Source organism: Ruditapes philippinarum, unplaced genomic scaffold (genome assembly GCF_026571515.1).
Source record: "Ruditapes philippinarum isolate M1 unplaced genomic scaffold, ASM2657151v2 ctg1367_1_1_1_1, whole genome shotgun sequence".
NCBI classification, from domain to species: domain Eukaryota; kingdom Metazoa; phylum Mollusca; class Bivalvia; order Venerida; family Veneridae; genus Ruditapes; species Ruditapes philippinarum.
Window position 1 is genome coordinate 150843 of NW_026852459.1, and position 21252 is coordinate 172094.

General features: G+C 33.2%; 1 protein-coding gene and 1 long non-coding RNA gene across 5 annotated transcripts; one reads left to right on the plus strand and one right to left on the minus strand.

Moving 5' to 3' along the window:
- Positions 1–3284: 3284 nt before the first annotated feature.
- Positions 3285–5464, plus strand: LOC132713099 (uncharacterized). Its single transcript, XR_009623403.1, has 2 exons — positions 3285–3954; positions 5086–5464. It is a non-coding gene; the product is annotated as an uncharacterized LOC132713099 (long non-coding RNA).
- A 147-nt stretch (positions 5465–5611) lies between these two features.
- Positions 5612–17014, minus strand: LOC132713072 (uncharacterized). 4 transcript variants are annotated; one of them, XM_060695561.1, is made up of 9 exons: positions 16850–17014; positions 10773–10848; positions 9865–9979; positions 9136–9307; positions 8583–8771; positions 7905–8149; positions 7300–7506; positions 6695–6896; positions 5612–6010 (listed from the first exon to the last, which is right to left on the minus strand). In XM_060695561.1, exons 2-9 carry the CDS (start codon positions 10797–10799, stop codon positions 5854–5856), a joined length of 1314 nt encoding a protein of 437 aa, XP_060551544.1. In that variant the 5' UTR covers positions 10800–10848; positions 16850–17014; the 3' UTR covers positions 5612–5853. The 4 variants fall into 4 exon arrangements, with proteins under 4 accessions (XP_060551544.1, XP_060551527.1, XP_060551520.1 ...); XM_060695544.1 differs by having other exon boundaries at positions 9865–9982; XM_060695537.1 differs by having other exon boundaries at positions 9865–9982; positions 10773–10951.
- Positions 17015–21252: the final 4238 nt, after the last annotated feature.

Genomic DNA, 21252 nt, shown 5'->3' on the forward strand with positions numbered 1-21252 from the left:
AATCGTTTCTAACTTTTGGTGTTATACATATGAAATTTGATAAGGATTTTCATTGTGTAAGCGCCATTGCCTGTTGATGTAATGAGCTAGTTTGGCATGAAAACATGAAAATTATAAGCTTATATATAACTAATAATACCAGATTATTTCGTTTTCTTGACTGTGTGCTTTTCGCTTTTTTGATTCATACGAGTAAACGGGAAAGTGGACGTACTTGATGGTTTCGTTTATGTTTGACAAAATTTAGAACTCGACAGTGTAAAATAAAATGCAGGATATATGGCAATATAGAACTTATGATGGCATGGTAAAACAGAACTTAAAGATCCTGTATATTTTATGATTGATATTGTTTCTGTGTGTATACGTATGTATATACAGGATCTTTAAGTATCTGAAATTTAACTTGTTAGTAAAAGAACTTATGGAGGTAAATAGTTCGTTTCCAGACTCCTTTAGATAAATTAAATTTTTGACGCGTATTCCATGTCAGAAAAAAAATCCTTTATGTCATTTTCTTAATTGGCCAATCAGATTCCGAGATTTCATATTGTTACATTAAAATGACTAATGATTATTTTTTTTACATAAATTCAGTTCTTCCTTGTAAATTTAACAGGAAGTCAAACTGAAAACAGACCGGCCTTCGGCCGGAAAAAACAATAAGTATATTGTATGATGTTTTTTATTACCGATGATATCTGCAATATATGAACAAACAGAATGAGTAGTTTCCCCACACCCACCACAGAGTAGGTGTATTACTGAATATGACATAAATGAGTCTTAGTGACGCCACGCCTCCAGGTATCGAATATCAAGTACATGTCCTGGATGTATATAAATACTTTTAGTTGATCAGAATATTCCTAGCTAGGTATATGATAAAATAATTACCCACTTAATTTCATTTTGTACTTTTACAACAGAGTATGAGGTGCAAGTTCAGCACATTAAGTAATACATCCTTGTCGGATGTGTGACACCACCGTCATCGTAATTTTCTTAAGCTTTTTTATTTTAGTTCAAAATATAAGTGTATATCCTCGAAATTGCTGTCTTTTTTAAGTGCTCACAATTTATTAATTGATTCACTTGAATGTGTTAATGAATAAAGGCTTTATAACTTTGTATCAGTCGTTTTTGTCAGTGGGAGGAATAATTAAAGCTGCTCACTAACTCCCGGCAGAGCCCAGGACCATCCCGGTAAGTTACCGGGATATTCCGGGACGATCCGGGGTGAATTTATTGTTGCGGTCACACTAACCCGGATGATGCCGGAAGAGCCCCGGTTGACCCAGACAGAGCCCAAGTCGATCCAGGCAGAGCCCCGCAGAGACCAGGACGATCCAGGCAGAGTCCCGGTAGAACCCCGGTGGCTTGAAAACGCGCGAAAATGATTACATTGATACATAATTTTTATTTAATATAATATTTATTGTTCTCATGATGATTATCTAAAAAGTCCCTATGCAAGACTGAATAGAAGGGAAATGGGAAGGGAATACAAACAAGTGCAATCATCGCAAATTGTCGTGATTCTTTTGAAATGAACCGGGCTCTGCCAGGGCTCTACCGGGATCAACCGTAGCTTCATCGTCATCCTCCAGAACTTTGCCGGCATCCTCCGGGGCTCTGTCAGCATTCACCGGGCTCTACCGTAGCTCTACCGGCTATATCATACCCCGGATCATTCCCGGATCTGTGCCGGCAGAGCTACAGTGCTTCCCTTGTGTAACCCCAGTCGTTACCGACAAAGCTAAGGATGAAGCCGGCAAAGCTATACTTCCCGGATCATCCCAAACCACCCCGGTAATATTAAATATTTTATTCCATCCGGGGTCGAATGCCGGATGTTCCCGGATCATCCCTGACGTTGCCGGAGTTACGGATGTTCGCGTGTTTTAAATCCACCAGGGGTCTACCGGGGCTCTGCCTTAATCGTACTGTGCTCTGCGGGGGCTCTGCCTGGATCGACCGAGGCTCTGCCTGGGTCAACCGGGGCTCTTCCGGCGTCATCCGGAAACGACCGGGGAAGCACCGGCATGAACCGTAGCTTCACCTGGGCTCTGCCTGGATGATCCGGGGCGCATTCTGGGTGGTTAGTTGGGAATTACCGTAGTGTTGCCGGGGTAAGTGTGACCGCAACAATAATTTCACCCCGGATCATCCCGGTAACTTACCGGGATGGTCCTGGGCTCTGCCGGGAGTAAGTGGGACCGCAGCTTTAAAGAATACAGCTTAGTCTAACAATGTGACACTTGAGCAAGGGTATTTACATTAGTTGATATAATTTAACATCAACTTGTCCAAGAATAGAAACACGATTTGGATATAAATACGTAATAGAAAGAGCATCGAAACACGAGGCTATCTGATTTGTACGAGGGGGCATAGCCCCCGAGTATAAATCAGATTGCCGAGTGTTTTGATGTTCTTTCTTTTTTTTATCATAGTCAAACACAAAAACCCGTTCCCTTTTGTCACAATATGAAACCCCAGAGAAAATGAACCAATCAATGAGCATGCTCTGGAGTGCGGGTAACTAATACCTGCACTCCAGTTAACGCACTGTGCATGTATATGTATACGATTTAACTCTGACACATTTTCAACAGACAGGTCCCCAAACTATGATACAGTAGTAGGATATCTGTCGCATGGGTTGAAACCCTCTTGGGAGGCAAGTAGTTGTTTCCTTGAGAAAGACACGTTACTATGGTGGCTAATTTGTGCCATTCGTGTTTTCGCCCCGCGACCCCGCCAAGCAAAAAGTTGAAAATTAACAAGTTAAAATGGCGGGGGCGCGCAGCGAAAACACGCTTATTAGCGAGGGCGCGGGGCGAAGTTAAATAAATAAAACTTCGCCCCGCGGGGCCGCGGAGCCAGATTTAAGAAATAAAACGGCGGGGGGCGCGAAGCGAAAACACGCTAATTAGCGCCCCCGCTAATAAGCGTGTTTTCGCTGCGCGCCTCCGCCATTTTAACACGTGAATTATCGACTTTTCGCTTGGCGGGGTCGCGGGACAAAAACACGCTAATTTGCGAGGGCGCGCGGTGAAGTTTTATTTATTTAACTTCGCCCCCCCCCAATTATCGTGTTTTCGTCCCGCAACCCCGCCGTTTTATTTCTTATATCTCGCTCCGCGCTCCCGCGGGGATAAGTTTTATATATTAAACTTCTCCCCGCGCCCTCGCTAATTAGCGAGTTTTCGGCTGCGCGACCCCGCCATTTAATATGTTAATTATCGACTTTTCGCTTGGCGGGGTCGCGGGACGAAAACACGCTTATTAGCGGGGGCGCGCGGCGAAGTTTTTTTATTAAACTTTAATTTGTTAATTTTCGACTTTTCGCTTGGCGGAGTCGCGGGGCGAAAACACGAATGGCACAAATCAGCCAACATACGTTACACTCATTGCTCAGTTCTTGTTTATTATAGGGACAGTGATATGAAAGTGTGTCTATAAGCTTATAGCTTCCTACACAACGAACTAAAATAAATTCTGCATAAACCACACAGGTAACTTAACAAATATTGTGTTGTACTTTACGGGATATAAAGCGCAATAAACTCGTCTAGTTATGTACTCAACCAAAATATAATCCCGTTTTCTCCAGTTCCTTAATTGTTGATGTTAATCTTGATAGTTACATATTTACTAATATTTTGACATGATATTTTGATATATAGTGAATCCCATTGTGTTCGTGCAATTGCACTTGTAATCCAGGACTTGGTGTTTATGATAAACAATGTTGTTTATTTCAAGATAAAATAGGATTAAGTAGGAAAAGGATTTCCTATACTACTTACCATGTACTACTTTAGCTGTAAGTTATTATATATTATGCTATATATAACGTGCTTCTGCTCGAATTATATTAACCAACAGTTATCATTTACTGGAAGTTCGTGAATATCCACAGAGAGGGGCAAAGGGCGATAAGAAAACGTAAGTTATTTTTTAATCATATGTGCGGGCAGTAATATCATTTATTTTATACACTTTCATTACTCCGCAGGAAATACCGTTTCCTTATTCATTTTTGTGAACTTACGGTTCCGAAGATATGTAACTTATTTGACAACCTTAATAGATTGAACCCGTTCCTTGGTGATAATCATCTTATCACAACCATTACAGTAGTCTATCAATAAAGTTAGAAATTATTTTTTTATCCTGGAGTACCACGTGATTTTTTATATTTCAATGTTATAATTTCAAAAGTTGTGTTGAGAAGAACGTAAATAAATACATAGAAGTAAAGCTTTCTTTAGAATTTCTCGAAGCGATCAGTGATATGTATTTTCATAATTGTAGGCTCCGTTAAGACAATTTAACGTGCTATGTTTGACTGCACGTTTTCTAGAGCACTTATTGTATCCTGTAGTAGATAATCGTTTGCTTTTCAATTTTTAAATACTGTCCACAAATAATTCACAAATAATCGTGTCCAATGACTGAGTATAGACTGAAAAAACTGTTAAATTAGAATTTTTCGAGAAATGCTGTTTCGCTTATTTTGCGAATTGAAGTTTTTCTCGACGAAAAGTCTGGTCAAGTGATTTTGAACCCCCCCCCCCCAAAAAAAGAAAAAAACAAAAACAAAAAAAAACAGCAACCACCTTTCCCCTGAAAATCTCTTATTTCAAATTACCTTTGACTTTAATATGCATGTAGTTCTAAAAAGGGTACTAGTAAAACAAATAATGGGACAAACTCCTATTTTTTAAATAAAATTATGAGGACAGTACGACTACATTTGTAACAATCCGATAAATTAAGGATTTATCAAAGTTTAACTTTATTTATTTTCAACTTCTATTTGATATAGATATTTACGGTAGAAATGTAGCAATAATTTTAACACAATGATTTACTAATAACTTTCTGGGATAAAATTACATAATACATGTGATTATATTATACATAAAGACACAAATTGATCAGTGATTTAAACAATATGAATGTAATGTATATAAATGAATCTTTTACTTACATGACATCATACACTGATTCTGTGACAGTGATGATAATTATTAATTTACTATTATTATTATTAAACAAAAGATTTATTTTCAGGACTATTTCTACAAAAATACCAACCCAGTTCTACGCGAATCTCTGATAAAATCATAACCCTGAAGCAAAAATGATAAACTTTACGAGTCGGTGTTTACTGATCATGTTTGTGGCATTTCTGGTGTTAGAAAGCATTCCGCATACGGACGGACAATTATGTACACAAGTTGGTCGTGCCTGCTTAGACACGTTCGAAGTTATTAACGGGAGACGACGTAGACGCTGTTTTTCGTCTGGAAGAGGGAGGCGGTGCTCAATGGTCGGAAGTGAATGTCGATGCAGGTCATCTCGCAACATGGGGGATACAAAGATTTATAATTCAACACTATATGTTTTAAAGAAATAACACTTGCAAAGGTTGACAACGAATTAAGAAAAAGCCAAAAATCATGTCTTGTATGAAAATAAATAACTTTTAAGATGAATAAGACAACTTTAAAGTAAACATTGTAGTCAAAGAAGTTTGTGTTACTTTCAATAATGCACGTGGTTAAGTATTATTTAATTGTTAAGATATGACCTCCAGTAAAGTATTTGACTGAAATTTTAATAATACTTCATTACGGATTCATCAGTGTATTGTCTACGAGTATGTATTTGTATAGTGTATATATCAAACTCGTAAACTCTCTCACTTAAGTGTTATTGTTTCACTAGAGTCAATCTTTAGAAATCACAAAAAGACAGTAAGAAACTGTAAAATCGTTAGTTTTACATAAACCTTACTGAATTAAAATTTTATTCACATTTTTCTTAGAAAAGATACTACTATTTTCCAGCTTCTATTGGATTAATATAACATGGTACTGTAAAATGGTCAGTGATAAGGGACTTCAACGCCGAGTAGGTAGATGCCACACCCGCTATAAAACCAACAGCAATAATTTCATAGTTGATTACTTTTGTATGTAACGGTACTTCCGGTCTGAAATAAAAAATATTAGCTTTGTTTAGAGCGGTTCAGAAATAACATCATTTATTCTAAATGACATTAAAGATTGATAGTTTATTTTTAATTTGTTTTCTGGGTCAGTACTGTTCAACTGTCTGTTCTTACCAAAATTGTATACTAGTTGTATAATAAACAATTGTGTTCTATTTGTTTTCTTTGGAATATTTTCCTACCCTAAGTCCGCTGGCGACCCATATACATGGTAACCAGTTCATGCCAATAAAAGGCTACGGATCATGGTAAACACTGTTAGCTATTCCGTTAGTACATATTTTGAAAATGTCCCTTAAACGATGAAAGTTTATATTTCCAGACTGAATGAAGGACAAGTCCATTTAAGTTATTAAGCGGGGTAAGTGTCATCATATTGTGATAATGATAATAATATCATAACACCGTACTTAACAATACTTAAATCATCAAAAATTAACAAAAATGAAAGACATGAGGCAGTCTGTTATTGGAGATATGTTATGAGGAATGGCACGCACAGACTGATGGGGAACATATAATACTACAACACAAGTCTTACTTACAACTTGCACATAACTATACGAATAGAGTATGGATGTTATGGATGAAACGATTTGATTGTAACTATCGCCACAATCGTTTTATTTGAATTATAACAAGAGAAAGAATAGAAATGTAGTTTACTCTGGTTCCCAGTTATCAGTTGTGCTCGGTTTTTGTCTGCATAACTTCAGATAGAATAATGGAGGACATATGTATGCAAGTAATGTTGTTGTAGACCCGCCAACAAGCGACAAAATACTACCAAAATGTGGAACAGACTCGGCAACAAATAACACCACGATAACTATAGTTGTTCTTGACATGACCCTTTTTATTGAAAAATCTGAAACAAAGAAGAATTATCAGCCTTTACATGTGATTTACAAGCAATGTAAATATTTTAGTCTAGTTCTAAATAGAAAGTTAAATTTATATTTTGTTCTGTTTAGACATTATTGTATTGCTGAAAACGTCAAAAGTGTCAAACATAGAATTATGCTGAAAAAGGGTATTTATGTCTTTATGCTGCTGTGTATTTCCGTCCCAAAAACCAAAGTTTACGTAAATGTATCTTGAAATAACGAATAATAGACACTAAGGACAAGATTTTGCGAATAACATTTCGGACTTAGAATAAGAATCATCCAAATATAAAATCGCTAAAATGAATCCAGACAAACTTGAGTTTTAGTCATATTCCAATTTACAAATTGCGATTGTTTTAGCATAGAATTGAGTATACTTGCGTGTTGGAATTTTTAAAAGGTGTTCTATTTCTTGACAAAATGGATTGATTACAATAATAAAACCAAGCATAAGATGAGCTATAATTAGAATAGACACGACTGTATGTGCAGGTCCTCTAGACACGACATCTAAAATGTTGTCAGTTATTTGACCTCCATATACGAAATATCCGGCTGCTGAGACAGGAAAATACATTGCCAAAACAACTGAAATAAGAAACGGTTAAACTTGTAATGCACAAACAAGAAAACAATACGATGTACCGGTATAAATATGCGAATAATAATGGTGATCAGATCATTGACATTCAACAAAACACTTTTACAGTAGTCATGCAATTGAATGAGAAATGCATTAAGTAAAGATTATATTTTTGAAAAATGACCACAGGCTAGGCCGAAATCACTGCTCATCATCCTTTTGAGTTACAATCCCGCTAGGGACTTAATAATCTTTCATGTGAAAAATGCACACAAGGGCACGAGTGTTTAGTGTTATCGTAATACATGTACTAGCATAAAATTCATATTCACATGGACTCTTAAATGAGAACATTTAAACTAAAGCTATTGATCCCAAAAATCGAGGCAGCATATAAACCTACTCAAATATCCGACCAAAACTGCCCATCCAAAGTTTTCTTGCTTCTTCATATCTGCCTGGAAAGTTGGAAATGCCGGATGTCCACCAAAACCAAAACAAATTGTTCCAAATGCCACGGAAAAGGACGTAAAGTCTATTTCGTTATGAATTAAAGCACCAACCTTCTTTTCTCCGTCATATATGACATTACCAAGTAAAATACAGCATGCGATAGCAGTGGCACATGTTGCGCCCACAGCTACAAACCTGGAAAATGTAGTATAAAACATTTCCCTCTTCTTGTTTATAATTTTAGTAAAGCATTTAACTCATTAATTGTGACATATACAAATATATCATACAAAACACTGTTTTTTATCAGACGTTATTCATATAATTTTGTTACAGAGAGAGTTTGATAAAATCTGTTATATTTATGTTACTGACGTCATATTACATATGGCGGTATATGTAGTCAGTTGTATTTGTATCTCAAAATACTTTTTTATGTGTGAAATTATAGCATAATAGCTCTATCATTTAATAAAACTTCATGTTGATGTAGTTCTATAGTCTTTGAGTTTTTCTACGTCTAGAAATTAAATATGAAAATTTGCAACGAGGAATCTCTCAACAATTATGCAATAGAAATTAACGATTCTAGACCCCGTTATACCAACCAACCAAATACAATACTTACCAGAAATCTGCAGGTGTTCCTAACCATGATACAGGTATCAGACAACCAGCAACTATAGCTCCGATGTAACAGAAGCTAACGTCAGGCCAATATGGCTCGAGGAGATTAGCTATATTGATGGAAGCAAGGAGTAAAAATACGACTCCGACACCAAACAATGTGAAGTTAATAGATATTGACACAAGATTCCTGAAATTATCAGATACTGTTTTTAAATAATCCACTATCAAGTTTTTTATTCTTGTATTTTGGTTGGATTAATATTGATGTGTCCATGTGGAGACCCGTCATTTGCCATCTAGAAGCAAAATACCCAAACCTATTATTTGAAATCTGTCTGAATTTATTCTGTGTACTAACATGCTCGTATATTTGATAAAGAGAGCCGGTTGAACAGAATTATATTTATTCACGGATGACATTTTGGATAATTTGAACAATAAATATTTCTTGATATGTATACAAACATCGCTTTCAAAATTTGATAAATTTCATATATTCTAGAAAAATGTGGTAGTCATATTAAACAACGTGTAAATTTTATATAGGTTACCTGCCAAATCTACCAAAAGCCTCCTGGCCAATGGCAGGATATGGGTATCGAACATGCCCTATCTGGTATTCTATATTTCGTTTTCTAACTATCATCCAAGCTTTTCCCAGTATATTACCAGTATAGGCAGATATAAGGCAGCATAATACCATTATAATAAGTCCACTCCATCCTGCAGGCAAAACATTTATACATAATTATGTTAAGTTTGACTTTTTTAACATATGAATAACGAGAGGATGTTAGTAGCATTTGAAATGAAATTATTTGTGTTATAGTAGCAAAATGTAAACAAAGGACTTCCATACAAATTACTAAATCCCCATAATTGTACTTATTTCCAGAAGACAACAGAAGCAAAATATGATTCCTTTTATTGGCCAATGAGGAATTGTTTGGAAACTATAAAAACACATCAAAAATGAAAAGCTTCAGTGAAATAATAATAAAATCATTTCTGAGGAAGAATAACAATTATACCTTTTAGTAAAACAATTTGAAAAAAAATTAAAACCGCCTAAAAAGAATATAATTTAGATATATAATGTGAAAAGATCTAGATAACAGTATATGAATAGATTATATTATTTGAAAAAAGAACTTTAGGACTTTTTAATTTTAAAGAATTTGTGATAATTTGAATGGATGGTACCCGACATACATATAAAAAAATACAATCGTTTAGCACTAAACTTCTATATCATCTTATTGAAAAGAACAAAGATTTACCAGCTCCTTCTACAGCGGCTGGAAGAGCAAGAACCCCTGATCCGGCAATCTCACCGACAATAAATACTGCACATGTTATAATACCGAGTCCACCTTGTCGCTCTTCAGCCATCTGCTGCTGGTAATATAACAAAAATCTTGATAAACTTTTAAAAAAAAATATAGCTATAAATATGGTGGTCAAGTCAATTCAAATTTTAGTTCATCGGACCTGGTAGTGTGTCCTTATTTTCCAATCACCCTTGATTATAAGATAAAATCCAGGAGAGGCTTTGCTTTTCAAGCTCAATCAGTTCAATTCCATATTTTATTGAGCATATCAACGTATTTACAATGTTATTTGCCCACATTTAATTATCAACAAATAATTCGGTAGGAGTACGTAATGCATTTTGAAAAAATATGATGAAATTGTCATCTAACATTATGTATTTGTCAAAAGTTCACATGATCCAAAAAGGAAAAGTGAAATAAGCCATAAATGGAGAGTATCAGGATGCATGTTCTGGTGTATACTACCTTTCATAGATTATAATCTCATTTAATATCAGTCTCTGTCATTGAAATCATTACGGCATTTAAATAAAATGCAATTACTAACAGAAATTGACATTTCTAAAATCCCGCGCATTTATCATTTAGCAGAAGTTAACACTATACACTATATACTCATGCGTACTTGATAAGTTTAAATAAAGACTGAAAACTTATATGTCGTGATTTAGAAATAGCTTATGTCTTAAAAACTAAGGCTTATGTTTTGACCAAAAGCTATTTGAGCCAAGATGAACTGTGCATAATTACAATATATTGAAATGCTAAATGTTGAAACATGGGAAATGTTAATAAACAGTCCTGCTAGTGTAGACAACTTAAAAAACTCACCACTTTGCATGTGTAATATTTACCTGAATTATCGGCACCTGGTCGTCCATCCTTTCTTATTTTACGTTTGCCTGTCTTGTAAAAGTCTGCTTACATATTCTGGTTTTTAATTAAAAAAAATTGAAATCGTATTGCAGGTAATCCTCTAAAGATATGAGTATAATTGAATGTTACCGACTACCGAATGATGTTTCTACAATATCTGAAAAAAGAGATAGAAAACAACTAAGTAAGAAAACATGGTAAGAAGATAAAGAGCTCTTGGAGTCTTGCTTACTTGCACTAAGGTAATTAGATTGATTGTGTAAGGTGTGTAAGTAAGGAGGTAAGCAAGTAAGTAAATTAGCTTGTAGGTTAAAGAATATGCGACTTACTTAGTAAAACATGTCAATGGCAGATAAGAAAAATGTGGACACTTCTATATTACAATGCATTAATTTTCATAAAGACATATCATATGTATCCAAGCAAGTAGGCCGGTCATTCAACAAAATTGTAATACTGTATAATTGCCTGAAATAAGAATATAGGAAAATACAATGGCCATGTATATGAATAAACATAATAAAAATGTCAACATTGGACAATGAACGTACAGAAATTCAGATAGATTATCTACTAAAAGATGTGTGGGACAGACAACAGGCTGGACTAATCAGACGGTGTATCTGTATGAAATAGAAATAAACCAATATCACAGTAAATAAAATAAATCATACTAAATAATGAGAGGATACTATTTAGAAATAAGTACATTTTACGAAATAAAATAAAATAACGAGTACCGACATAATAACAGTGTAAACAAGTTTGACAGTTCGTTTCAACTTTGTACATAAAATCTGTAACATGTTTTATAAAAATTTAATCATTTTTATTTACTTTTCCCTAGAATTGAAGGGGCCCTTTTTCAGATTTTTTACTTAATTTCTTTTTTAAAAAATTTTCGATTTAAAAATCAAATGTAAGTTTTCATCAAAAAAAAAAAAAAAAAAAGTTAACTTAAAAATTAATAAACGTTTTTTTGACTTGGGTTAATTTTAAAAAAAGACCCCCATTTCAAAAAGTTTTTTAGTTTAAGTCGGTTTGTTTTGATTTTAAAAATTTTATTTAAATTTTTTTAAAAAATGGACCCTTGTAAAAAAAAAACTTTTGGGAAAAACCCGCCAAAACCCAAAGAATGTTTTGTAAAACCCTTTGCTTATACTTTGATTTTAACGATATATTTTTTAAATTAATTGCTTCCCCCGCCCCGGGCGGAAATATTTTTGTTTATATTTTTTTTTAAAGGGCCCCGGGTTTTGGGAATAAAACTTTAATTAAAGTAAAAAAATCCCAATTAAAGGAACCCTTTGATTTTTATATTGTTTTTTCCCCCTCCCATGATTCGCAAATGCATAAATTTAAAATGAAAAAACCGGAAAAACAGTGTTACAAAATTCGAAATTAAAATAGCTAAAAAATGTTAAAAAAAATTTGTTTTTTTCCTTTTTTAAATAGACATGCAAATTTTTAATTTTTTTTACATTTTGAAAAAACAAAATTTTAAAAACAAAGCATAAAACAAGTATATAAATTAAAAATTATGAATTTTCAATAAAAAAGAAGATTTAAAGGGAAAAATTTTAAAAATTTTTTTTGATAAATTAAACTTTAAAATTATTTTATGGAAAATTAAAAGTTTAAAAATAAATGTTTATTATTGGGTTTTTTTAAAAAATTAAATTTGTATAAATTTGGTTTTAAAATTTTTAATTTTTAAGAAAATACCCCTTGTGATACTGTTTTGAATGTTGAATTTGGGGGGGTAATCGGCAAAAGAAAAAAATGAAAATTTTTATTCCTTGCGAAAAAAAAATGGAATTTTTTAAAAATTTTTTTTGTCTATAGCCCAAAAATTTTTTTTACCAAATTTTCAGAGGAGAGTGGCAAAAATTTTTATCAACAAAATCACATTTTTTAAAAGATGAGCTATTTGGGAAATACACTTTCCAAAATTTTATGTTTTAAAACTATTTTAAAAAAAAATGATAAAAATAAGAATTTTAACCTTTAAAAGGGCTTTCTTTTGAAAACCCAAAAAAAAACTGTTTCAAAATTTTTTGCACATTTCGTGAATGGCAAAAAACAGTTTGTCTTTTTTTTGGGGGGGGGGCAAAAACAAATTTTGGAAATTTTTGCAGAAAATAAAAAAAAAACTTTTTAAAAAATAATTTAGGAAAAAAAGTTTATCTGACCCTTTTAAAAAAATGGCCCCCTGATGGGAAAAAAGGGAAATAACCTTTAAAAAATCTTTTCCTTTTTGTTACTGACAAAGAAACTTCCCAAAAGTTAACCCTTTTTTGGTTAGATTTTTTAAAGGGTTTATTGTGTTTTATTTTTTTGAGTTCGGCTATAAAAGTGTTGTTTTTTGCTATTTTTTACAATAAAATGGGGCCCTGTGTTAGAAAGGTGGATTGATTTTTTGGAGTTAAGGGTTTTTAAAAATTTTTTTATTTTTCCTGCAAAAAATAGTTTTTTTGGCATTTAAAAAAACTTTTAAAAAGGGTTTTTCAATACTGAAAAAGTTTCATAAAACCCTTTAACCAAAAGAGTTTTTGGTCTTCAGAAAAGTAGCACATTAAAAGGGAATGTTCTTATTTTATATTTTTATTTTTGTTCAAATTTTTCCCTTTAAAATTTTAAAACCCGGAACTTTATTTTCCCAAAAGGTTTATCATTTTTTCAAAAAGAGGGTTTGTTTTATTGGAAATTTGGGCCCCACTTTTCTTTGGACAGCTTTTGTTAAAAAAAATGACTGACCCCCAAAACGGAATACTTAAACATGGGTTGATGTATCCCCAAAACAGAAAATTTTATTTGCCCGTTTGAAAATGAGTGTAATGTTTTTTTTGAATTTGGGTTTTTAAAACAATTAAACATAAAAATATTTTTGACCCCCTAAAAATTAATTTAAAAAGTTTTTTTTTTTTTTACCCAAAGTCAAATTTGCTTTTTTTTTCTTTGTCTCGCACGAATATGGTATAATGAAATTTTCCCCATATACCTTAAATTTAAGGGCGTCTTCCTATTTAAATTTTATGTAAAAACTTATCCCCTTAAAGCGTGTATATAAATTTGGTTTTATTGAACCCGTCAATTTTAAAGAAAACCATATGGATCATTTAAAAATTCGGCCCCCCTTCCCGGGTTTTGGGCCGTGTATTTACGAGAATTAATGTAAGTTTTGTATGGTTTTAAAAATCCCCCAATTAAAGTAAGGGTTTTTTTTTTTCCCTAGCAAGGGCGGTTAAAAGGAAAAGCCTGATAGGTCTGAAGAAGGGTCTGTGGTTCGATTCCTTTCTTTGCCATTTTTTAAATCTCTTCTTTTTTTTTCAGTTTACCCTTTTTGAAAAAATTTGAAAGGGGTTTTAGGGATTTAAAAAAACCAAATTTTTTGATTTTAAAACCGTTTTTAAATTTTAAAAAAATGTTTTTTTAAAAAAGTTAGAAAAAAAATTAAAAAAACATAAAAAACAAAAAGAACAAAATAAAATCTAATATAGTTTTTAAAAATGTTTTTAAAATATTAATAAGAAAAAAAAAAAAATGGACCAACGGGTCCCCCGAAATTAAAAAGTGTGAAAACTTTGATTTGTCCCTGGGTTTACCCCCTTCCCCCTATAAAAGTGATTCTATTATTTTAGAGTACCCAAATTAAAAAAAATTCCCTTTGTAAGGGGTTTAAACCCGGAACTTACCCAAAACTACCGAAAAAATTACCCGGGGTGCATCGCCCTTAATCCGTAAAGTAAATTGGGTTAAAAAAACCCAAAAAATAAAAAAAAAAATCCCAATTTGGTTTTTGGAAAATTTTATCCCATTTTTTTATTCCGAGTGTGTTCACTTTTTAGTATTGAAAAAAAAACCCTTTTAAATTTTACATGAAAACATATATTTTAATATTATATATTATTTTAAATTTGTTTCCTTTTTTAAAACTATTTTATATTTGGGTTTCAAATTAAAAAGATTTGATATTTTTCATTTTTTGTTATGGGAAAAAAAACCCGTACCGTATGTACATAATTTAAAAATTTGTAATTTTGTTTGTATTAATGGAATTTCTTTCCCTTCCCGTAGGGAAACAGCCAAAGATTTTTTTTATTAAATTTTCCCCCCTTTTTTAAAGATGGAGTTATTTTACAAATTGGGATAAATAATTTTTAAATTTCCCCAAAAAAAGGGGAAAAAAACATTCCGGGAAAAAAAATTTTAATTCCTTAACTGAATTTTAAAAATGATGGGGGAAAAATTTGGGAAGGTTTTTGTAATGAGCGCATTTTTTGCGCGGAGCTTCTCAATTGCTGCATTGCAGCAACATTTGTACTTGTTGTTTAATGTATTTCAGTTATTTCAACTCGTCTTCCGTTAAAATCATTGTATACAGCCATAAACAGGACTCGAAACGATAATAAAAAATAGATAAATTTTGTCTCATAATATGAACATGTATTTACAATAATTGTTGATACATTGGTCGAATATTCTTAAATCATTTTACATAATAACAACATATATCGGAAGTTTGTAAAGATTGAGTATAATGTTTATTTGTGATTATATTGTGAGCTGTCATCAAATGTACATGTTATGTCGGGCTTTGTTATAAATTACAGGTTTTGTTGGACTTATGATATAAATATATATTGGATATAGACAGTTTACATTTGCCTTCTCCTCTTGCAGTTATTGTGGAGTGTATCCGGTCCATGTCTTGCTCTTTTGACAGCAACTTAGGATTTATTAAACTGTGTCTTTGTAAGGAAGATTATTATCTTAAATATTTATTTACTATTTTCTTCTTTTTCCACAAAAATGTTTATGTTCATTCATAAAAAATGCACCTTTTCATCTATTTCTCAAGTAACACATTCAGAATAAATTTGATTCAGTCCACAAATTCGGTACAGATGCCTATAATTTTTGTGCACCGTACCTAAATTTTGATAATAATTGATTTTATTTTGCATTTTTTAGTGTATCAAACTTGCATATGAAATCACTTAAAAATAAATCCATCTGTTCAAGCACTTATATCATTTTATATCAAAAGATTAACATAGAAAGGGGAATAACCGTGACGAGCTTAAATACTGGACACATATTATCTGAATGGTCGTCTTTCTTGTTGTTTATCGGGTGTAGTTAAATTTAGAGATCTACATTAAAGATCTGTGTTTAGTTAATTTTGAAGTTTAAGTTATTTTACACCCCCACTTTACATACACATTTTCTTAATAGCAATAATTTTAAAACTCTGTACACTGAAGTATAAATTTTTTTTAAGACAATGAATTTCATAAGAATGGATCAGACCATTTACGCCTTTTTATCAAAAGTTTTATTTTAATTACATGTTGTAGATCTTATTGTATTCTAATTATTGCAACAATCAAACCATTGTAACAGTCTTTACTGACAAGAAAAATGTGAAGAATTTGTGTATCATGAAGAATTTGTGTATCGTAATGACATATTCGATCAATTTTTTCCTCAATGTTAATATGGTATATTCAATTGAAAAATAGCGTATCATAGATATTTAATTATGTCCCCTAAAAATGTTACTTGTTTTCCATTCTCACAAGGGACATGACAATTTTTCAATTAAGTTTTTTTTCTTCTCAGACGTCTTCATGTGCAGCTGGGAATTACCAAATTACATTCACGGTGACCCGACGCAAGTATAAGATTGATTAACTGTTGCAGTTAGCAGTATGGAATCCCTTATTTTCTCTTAAATGTTATATCATGTAGTTAGAAATAGCTTTATTATTAGAACCACATTTTTCCGAAATATAAACTATAATATGATATCTTTTGCGACAACGTAATTTCATGCTCTATATATAGTAAATATACCTATAAATGTATCATTTCAATGTTACGGATAGGGTAACTTTACAAAATAAAGAAGGTAATAGTTATACGAACTTATACTTAAACGATAAATATCTCAATAGTAAATATCTCAATAGTAAATATCTCAAAAATATATTATGATCATTATCAATTTTCAAACAAAGCATAATTGGTTTAATATGACAAGTATACCTACCTTGTAATAGTAATTCCAGTTTTAACCAGTTCTTTTAGAGGTATGGTATTCGTCCCTCAATTTAGACGTTCAGGTTCAATTAACACACATTCATGTGATCATATATTAACGAAATAGAACATATACAACTTCACCACTGTATCACCGTTAAATTATCCTCACTTTTGTTATCTGATAATTTAAAGGGTAGATTCGTTTATTACGAATTAATATCTGTGTTAAACTTTAACCAGTGATAAATACGCAAATTTGACTAATCTATTCAAGTGGTTACTCATAACGTACTTAAATATTTAAATGCTGTAGTAGTATTGTTTTTCAAAGAGATGACAAAAAGTGTTGAATTATAGATTCTGTTTTTGTAGAAGGGATCTATCACCACTTTATACAGTCGAACAATTCTGTATACACGGGTTGTTTGACAAGCCAACATATACACAACATAAACTATAAACTGACAAGAAAATAAATGATAAAAATGTATTCGACTCGGTACGTGTATGTCGTAGAAAAGACACAGGACATCAGCAGTAGATTGGACGAACTCGGGACGGCAAAGAATTAGCAAAGACCAGAACTTGTACTTGCGGACCACCAGCCGATATCATAACTAAAGTCGAGGGGGGTGGCAGGACGAGAGCAAAGTGTGCAGGTGTTTTTAGCCTAGCATAGAGAAAACGGTTTGAAAAAACAGGCCCTTTTCATGAACAAAAATTTCGGGCATTCCATTTCTATTTTTCTTAATTACTGACATTTTTTGGTTGCATTGACCGCCGTAAGTCATTTGCCCTTTGCTTCTCCTAGAAAGCCCCAGAAAAAAAACATCTATCGGGGTTTTTTACAATGTCCGGAAAAGTGCGAAACTTTAAATTTCCTCAATAATAAGCATAAATTAAATTTGTAATTTTATTTTCTTTTTTTTTTTTAAAGTCATTCTAAACAAACATAAATTTAGAACATTTTGATCGGTGTTCTTTTATTTCGTAAAGAACATGTTCATGGAAATGCTGACAATTTGTACTTTTGTAAGTATTAGGGAGTGTCTTGCAATCTGAGATTTGTTTTGTTATTTTTGTATGTATGGGGGAAGTGACATCTCGGTTTTAATGACTGAAGTATATCCCCAAGATGTCATTAAACTTGAAATAAATAGGTAGTGGGATGTCTATACAAACAGACAAAACTATTATAATAATTCAAATAAATAGTATTCCTAATACCGCTCCCAGAATTTCCTTCTCGACTAAAGTCTAAATTTAATCTCGATACATTTGATATGTTTGACATGATGAAATTCTATACAACCTCCAACTGTGAATGAACAACGCAAGGACGTTATATAGTATAGTGATCTTTTAGCAAACCAAATTAGCGACATTATTGATATCATCATATTTTTTATCAATTTCATAATTTTCACAATCAAATCCCAATTAAGGCAAGGAATGATAATACAGTTTAGTTCAGAATTAATGCCATTTCACTTAAATTTAAAAAGCATGATTTCAGACGAACGCTGAGCGAAAGTGAACTATCTGGATAGCTTCCTCACAAAGTCTTTGGCGGGAAGAGAACCCACTACCCACTGGAGTTCAAATTATCTTTCAAGATTAATACACCACTCAATGACTATCTGGACCAATAACGTGTGCGCAAAATTTTATATCATTCGCTCACACCTGTTTTCCAGAATAATCATTTGCATGACCCAACAAAATGAAACTATGTAAACGTTTTAAACTCAAATCGGACTAAGAATCGCACAAACCATTCATTTTTAATTTAATTTGGAGTATATTTCTTTACTATCTCTATTCTCTAGCAATTTTTCAGTTTTCAGTGCTCAAGTTGTTGTATGTAAGAATTTCAATTATATATTTGAACCTCAATCGAATGCCTTTAATTATGGTGGCTGATTTGGTACACTGCGCGTTGCGTTGTCGACAGGACGACAAGACGAATATCATCCGACAACGCGCCGTTTTAGCCCTTTGTTGTGTTATCACTAGCAACAACAAGACGCAAAAATCGTGTCCGAAATCAGCCACCATATTTAATACTAAGTCACGGAAATAAAAAATTCGACTATTTTGGACATCAGTAATTACAAAATGTACCTGAGATTTTACAAGAGTGTAAAGGCTTTGTACTGAACATTGTACTCTGCACATGGTCCTGTTTTCAAATTTATTGCTTCCCATCGTTATGTAAGAATGTGTAATATTCAGGACTGATTTTGAGAATTTGGCTCCCTATAAGATGCTAGAGGCATTTTGTAGTACAAGTGTTTTTTTTTTTTTTTTATCTATTTCAGGTATGCTGAATCCGATAAAGGTGGATACCAAATTGAAAAACTTGATCTTGACCATTGAAATGGCCATTTAAAATGACCACTAAAATGGCCGCCAAATTTCTTTATCATAAATGGATGATAGATCAAATAAAACTTTTAAGGAAAGGAAAAGCCTGAAATTTGTCACAAAGCATGTTTAGGTTAAAACAAATAAGACACCAAAACAGAATTAAAAAACCCCCAAACAATCCAATATGGCCGAAAAATCCAAGATGGCAGACATTTTTCTATAGGCCAATATAATAGTAATATAGCAGTAATAATATAAAAGTGAAAACTTTAAGGCATTTACGCAGCGAACACTACACTCTTTCCTGCCCTATCTGCTAGATAAAGAGCTTTCATGTATTTTATCTGGCACTCTATGCAAGCATATAGAGTGGCAACTTATATTTACCCAGCGTGCGTATGTGTGAGGGGGTTAAAACGTGTGCATGCAAAATATTAATTAAAGGCACCTTTCTATGAGTACTGTTGGGTTTTGGTTTTCGTTTTTCTGTTATCGGTTCGCGTTGCATTTCTCTGCTGTCAGTTCTTCTGTTATTGGTCGTGACTTTCGTTCTTCTATTATTGGTCCTCATCGCAGTTGACTTGTTGTCAGTTCTTCTGTTATTGGTCCTCGTCGCAGTTCTCTTGTTGTCGGTTCTTCTGATATTGGTCGTGATCTTCGTTCTTCTGTAATCGGTCCTGGTCTCAGTTCTTTTGTTGTTAGATGTTCGGTTCTCGTCTCTGTTCTTCTGTTATAGGTTCTCGTCTTCGTTCTTCTCCGTTCTTCTGTCATCCGTTCTCGTCTCTATTCTTCTGTAATAAGTCCTGGTCTCCGTTTTCTTGTTGTCAATTCTTCTGTCATCGGTTCCCGTCTCTGTTATCGATCCGCGTCTTCATTCTTCTGTCATCAGTCCTCGTCTATCTTATTCTGTTATCAATCCTCGTCTCAGTTGTCTTGTTGTCAGTTTTTCTGTTATCAGTCCCTGTCCTGTTATCGGTTCTTGTCTTCGTTCTTTTGTCTTCGGTTCTCGTCTATTTTCTTCTGTAATCAGTCTTGGTCTCCGTTTTCGTGTTGTCAATTCTTTTGTCATCGTTTCCCGTCACTGTTATCGAACCCCGTCTACATTCTTTTGTCATCAGTTCTCGTCTATGTTATTCTGTTATCGGTGCTCGTTTATGTTCTTCTGTTATCGGTCCTCGTCTCTATTTTTCTGTTAACAATCCTCGTCTCCGTTGTCCTGTTGTCAGTTCTTCTGTTATCGGTCCCTGTCTCTGTTTTTCTGTTATCGGTCGACTTCTCTGCTCGCTTGTTGTCAGTTCTTCTGTTATCGGTCCCTGTCCTGTTATTCTGCTATCGGACCTCGTTACTGTTCGCTTGTTGGCAGTTCTTCTGTTATCGGCCCCTGTCTCCAATCGCTTGTTGTCAGTTCTTTTGTTATCGTTCGACGTCTATGTTCGCTTGTTGTTAGTTCTTCTGTTATCGGTCTAGTCTTTGTTCTTCTGTTAGCAGTCCTCGTCTCTGTTCGCTTGTTGTCAGTTCTTGTCTCCGTTCTTCCTTCTGTTATCGGTCGTCGTCTTCGGTCTTGTACTTTCGGTACTTGTTTCCTGTTCCGTTAAGGTCTTCTCTTGTTTCTATCGTTGCCGTCATTCTGTGTCTATGTCCTGGTTTTGTCAGTCTTGTAGTCATTTATTCGTTCAGTGGAGTAGCGGGGGATCGAACTCACGACCCCTTGATTTGTAGGCAGACAGTGTTACCACTGCACCATAGCGCCCGCTCTGAATAATAACCATTTTTGAAAATCCTTTATACATAAAATACTATTTCAATGGCTAACAAAAGGTGTATTACAATTATATTTTAACACCTCTACTATGTAGCCAACCCACGTGACTTTTATATATGGTCAAAGAAAATATTACTCCATTTTTTACAAGTAATATTTGTATAGATAACTTTGCTGTTACTTTAAGATATCCTGGAAATTTATTGGAGGGTACCTGGAATGATGTGATAATCTTCTTGTAGAATTTTCTCAAAACCGTGACTGAATTCCAAAATTTT

What these genes read in the sequence shown, in the direction of transcription:
- LOC132713072 (XM_060695544.1), bottom strand. Translation starts at nt 10,799, where the DNA reads ATGGACGACCAGGTGCCGATAATTCAG. An exon ending in ACCAGGTGCCGATAATTCAG is followed by an intron (nt 9,983 to 10,772) that starts GTAAATATTACA and finishes TTATATTACCAG; the next exon opens with CAGCAGATGGCTGAAGAGCG. An exon ending in AGCCGCTGTAGAAGGAGCTG is followed by an intron (nt 9,308 to 9,864) that starts GTAAATCTTTGT and finishes TTTTGCCTGCAG; the next exon opens with GATGGAGTGGACTTATTATA.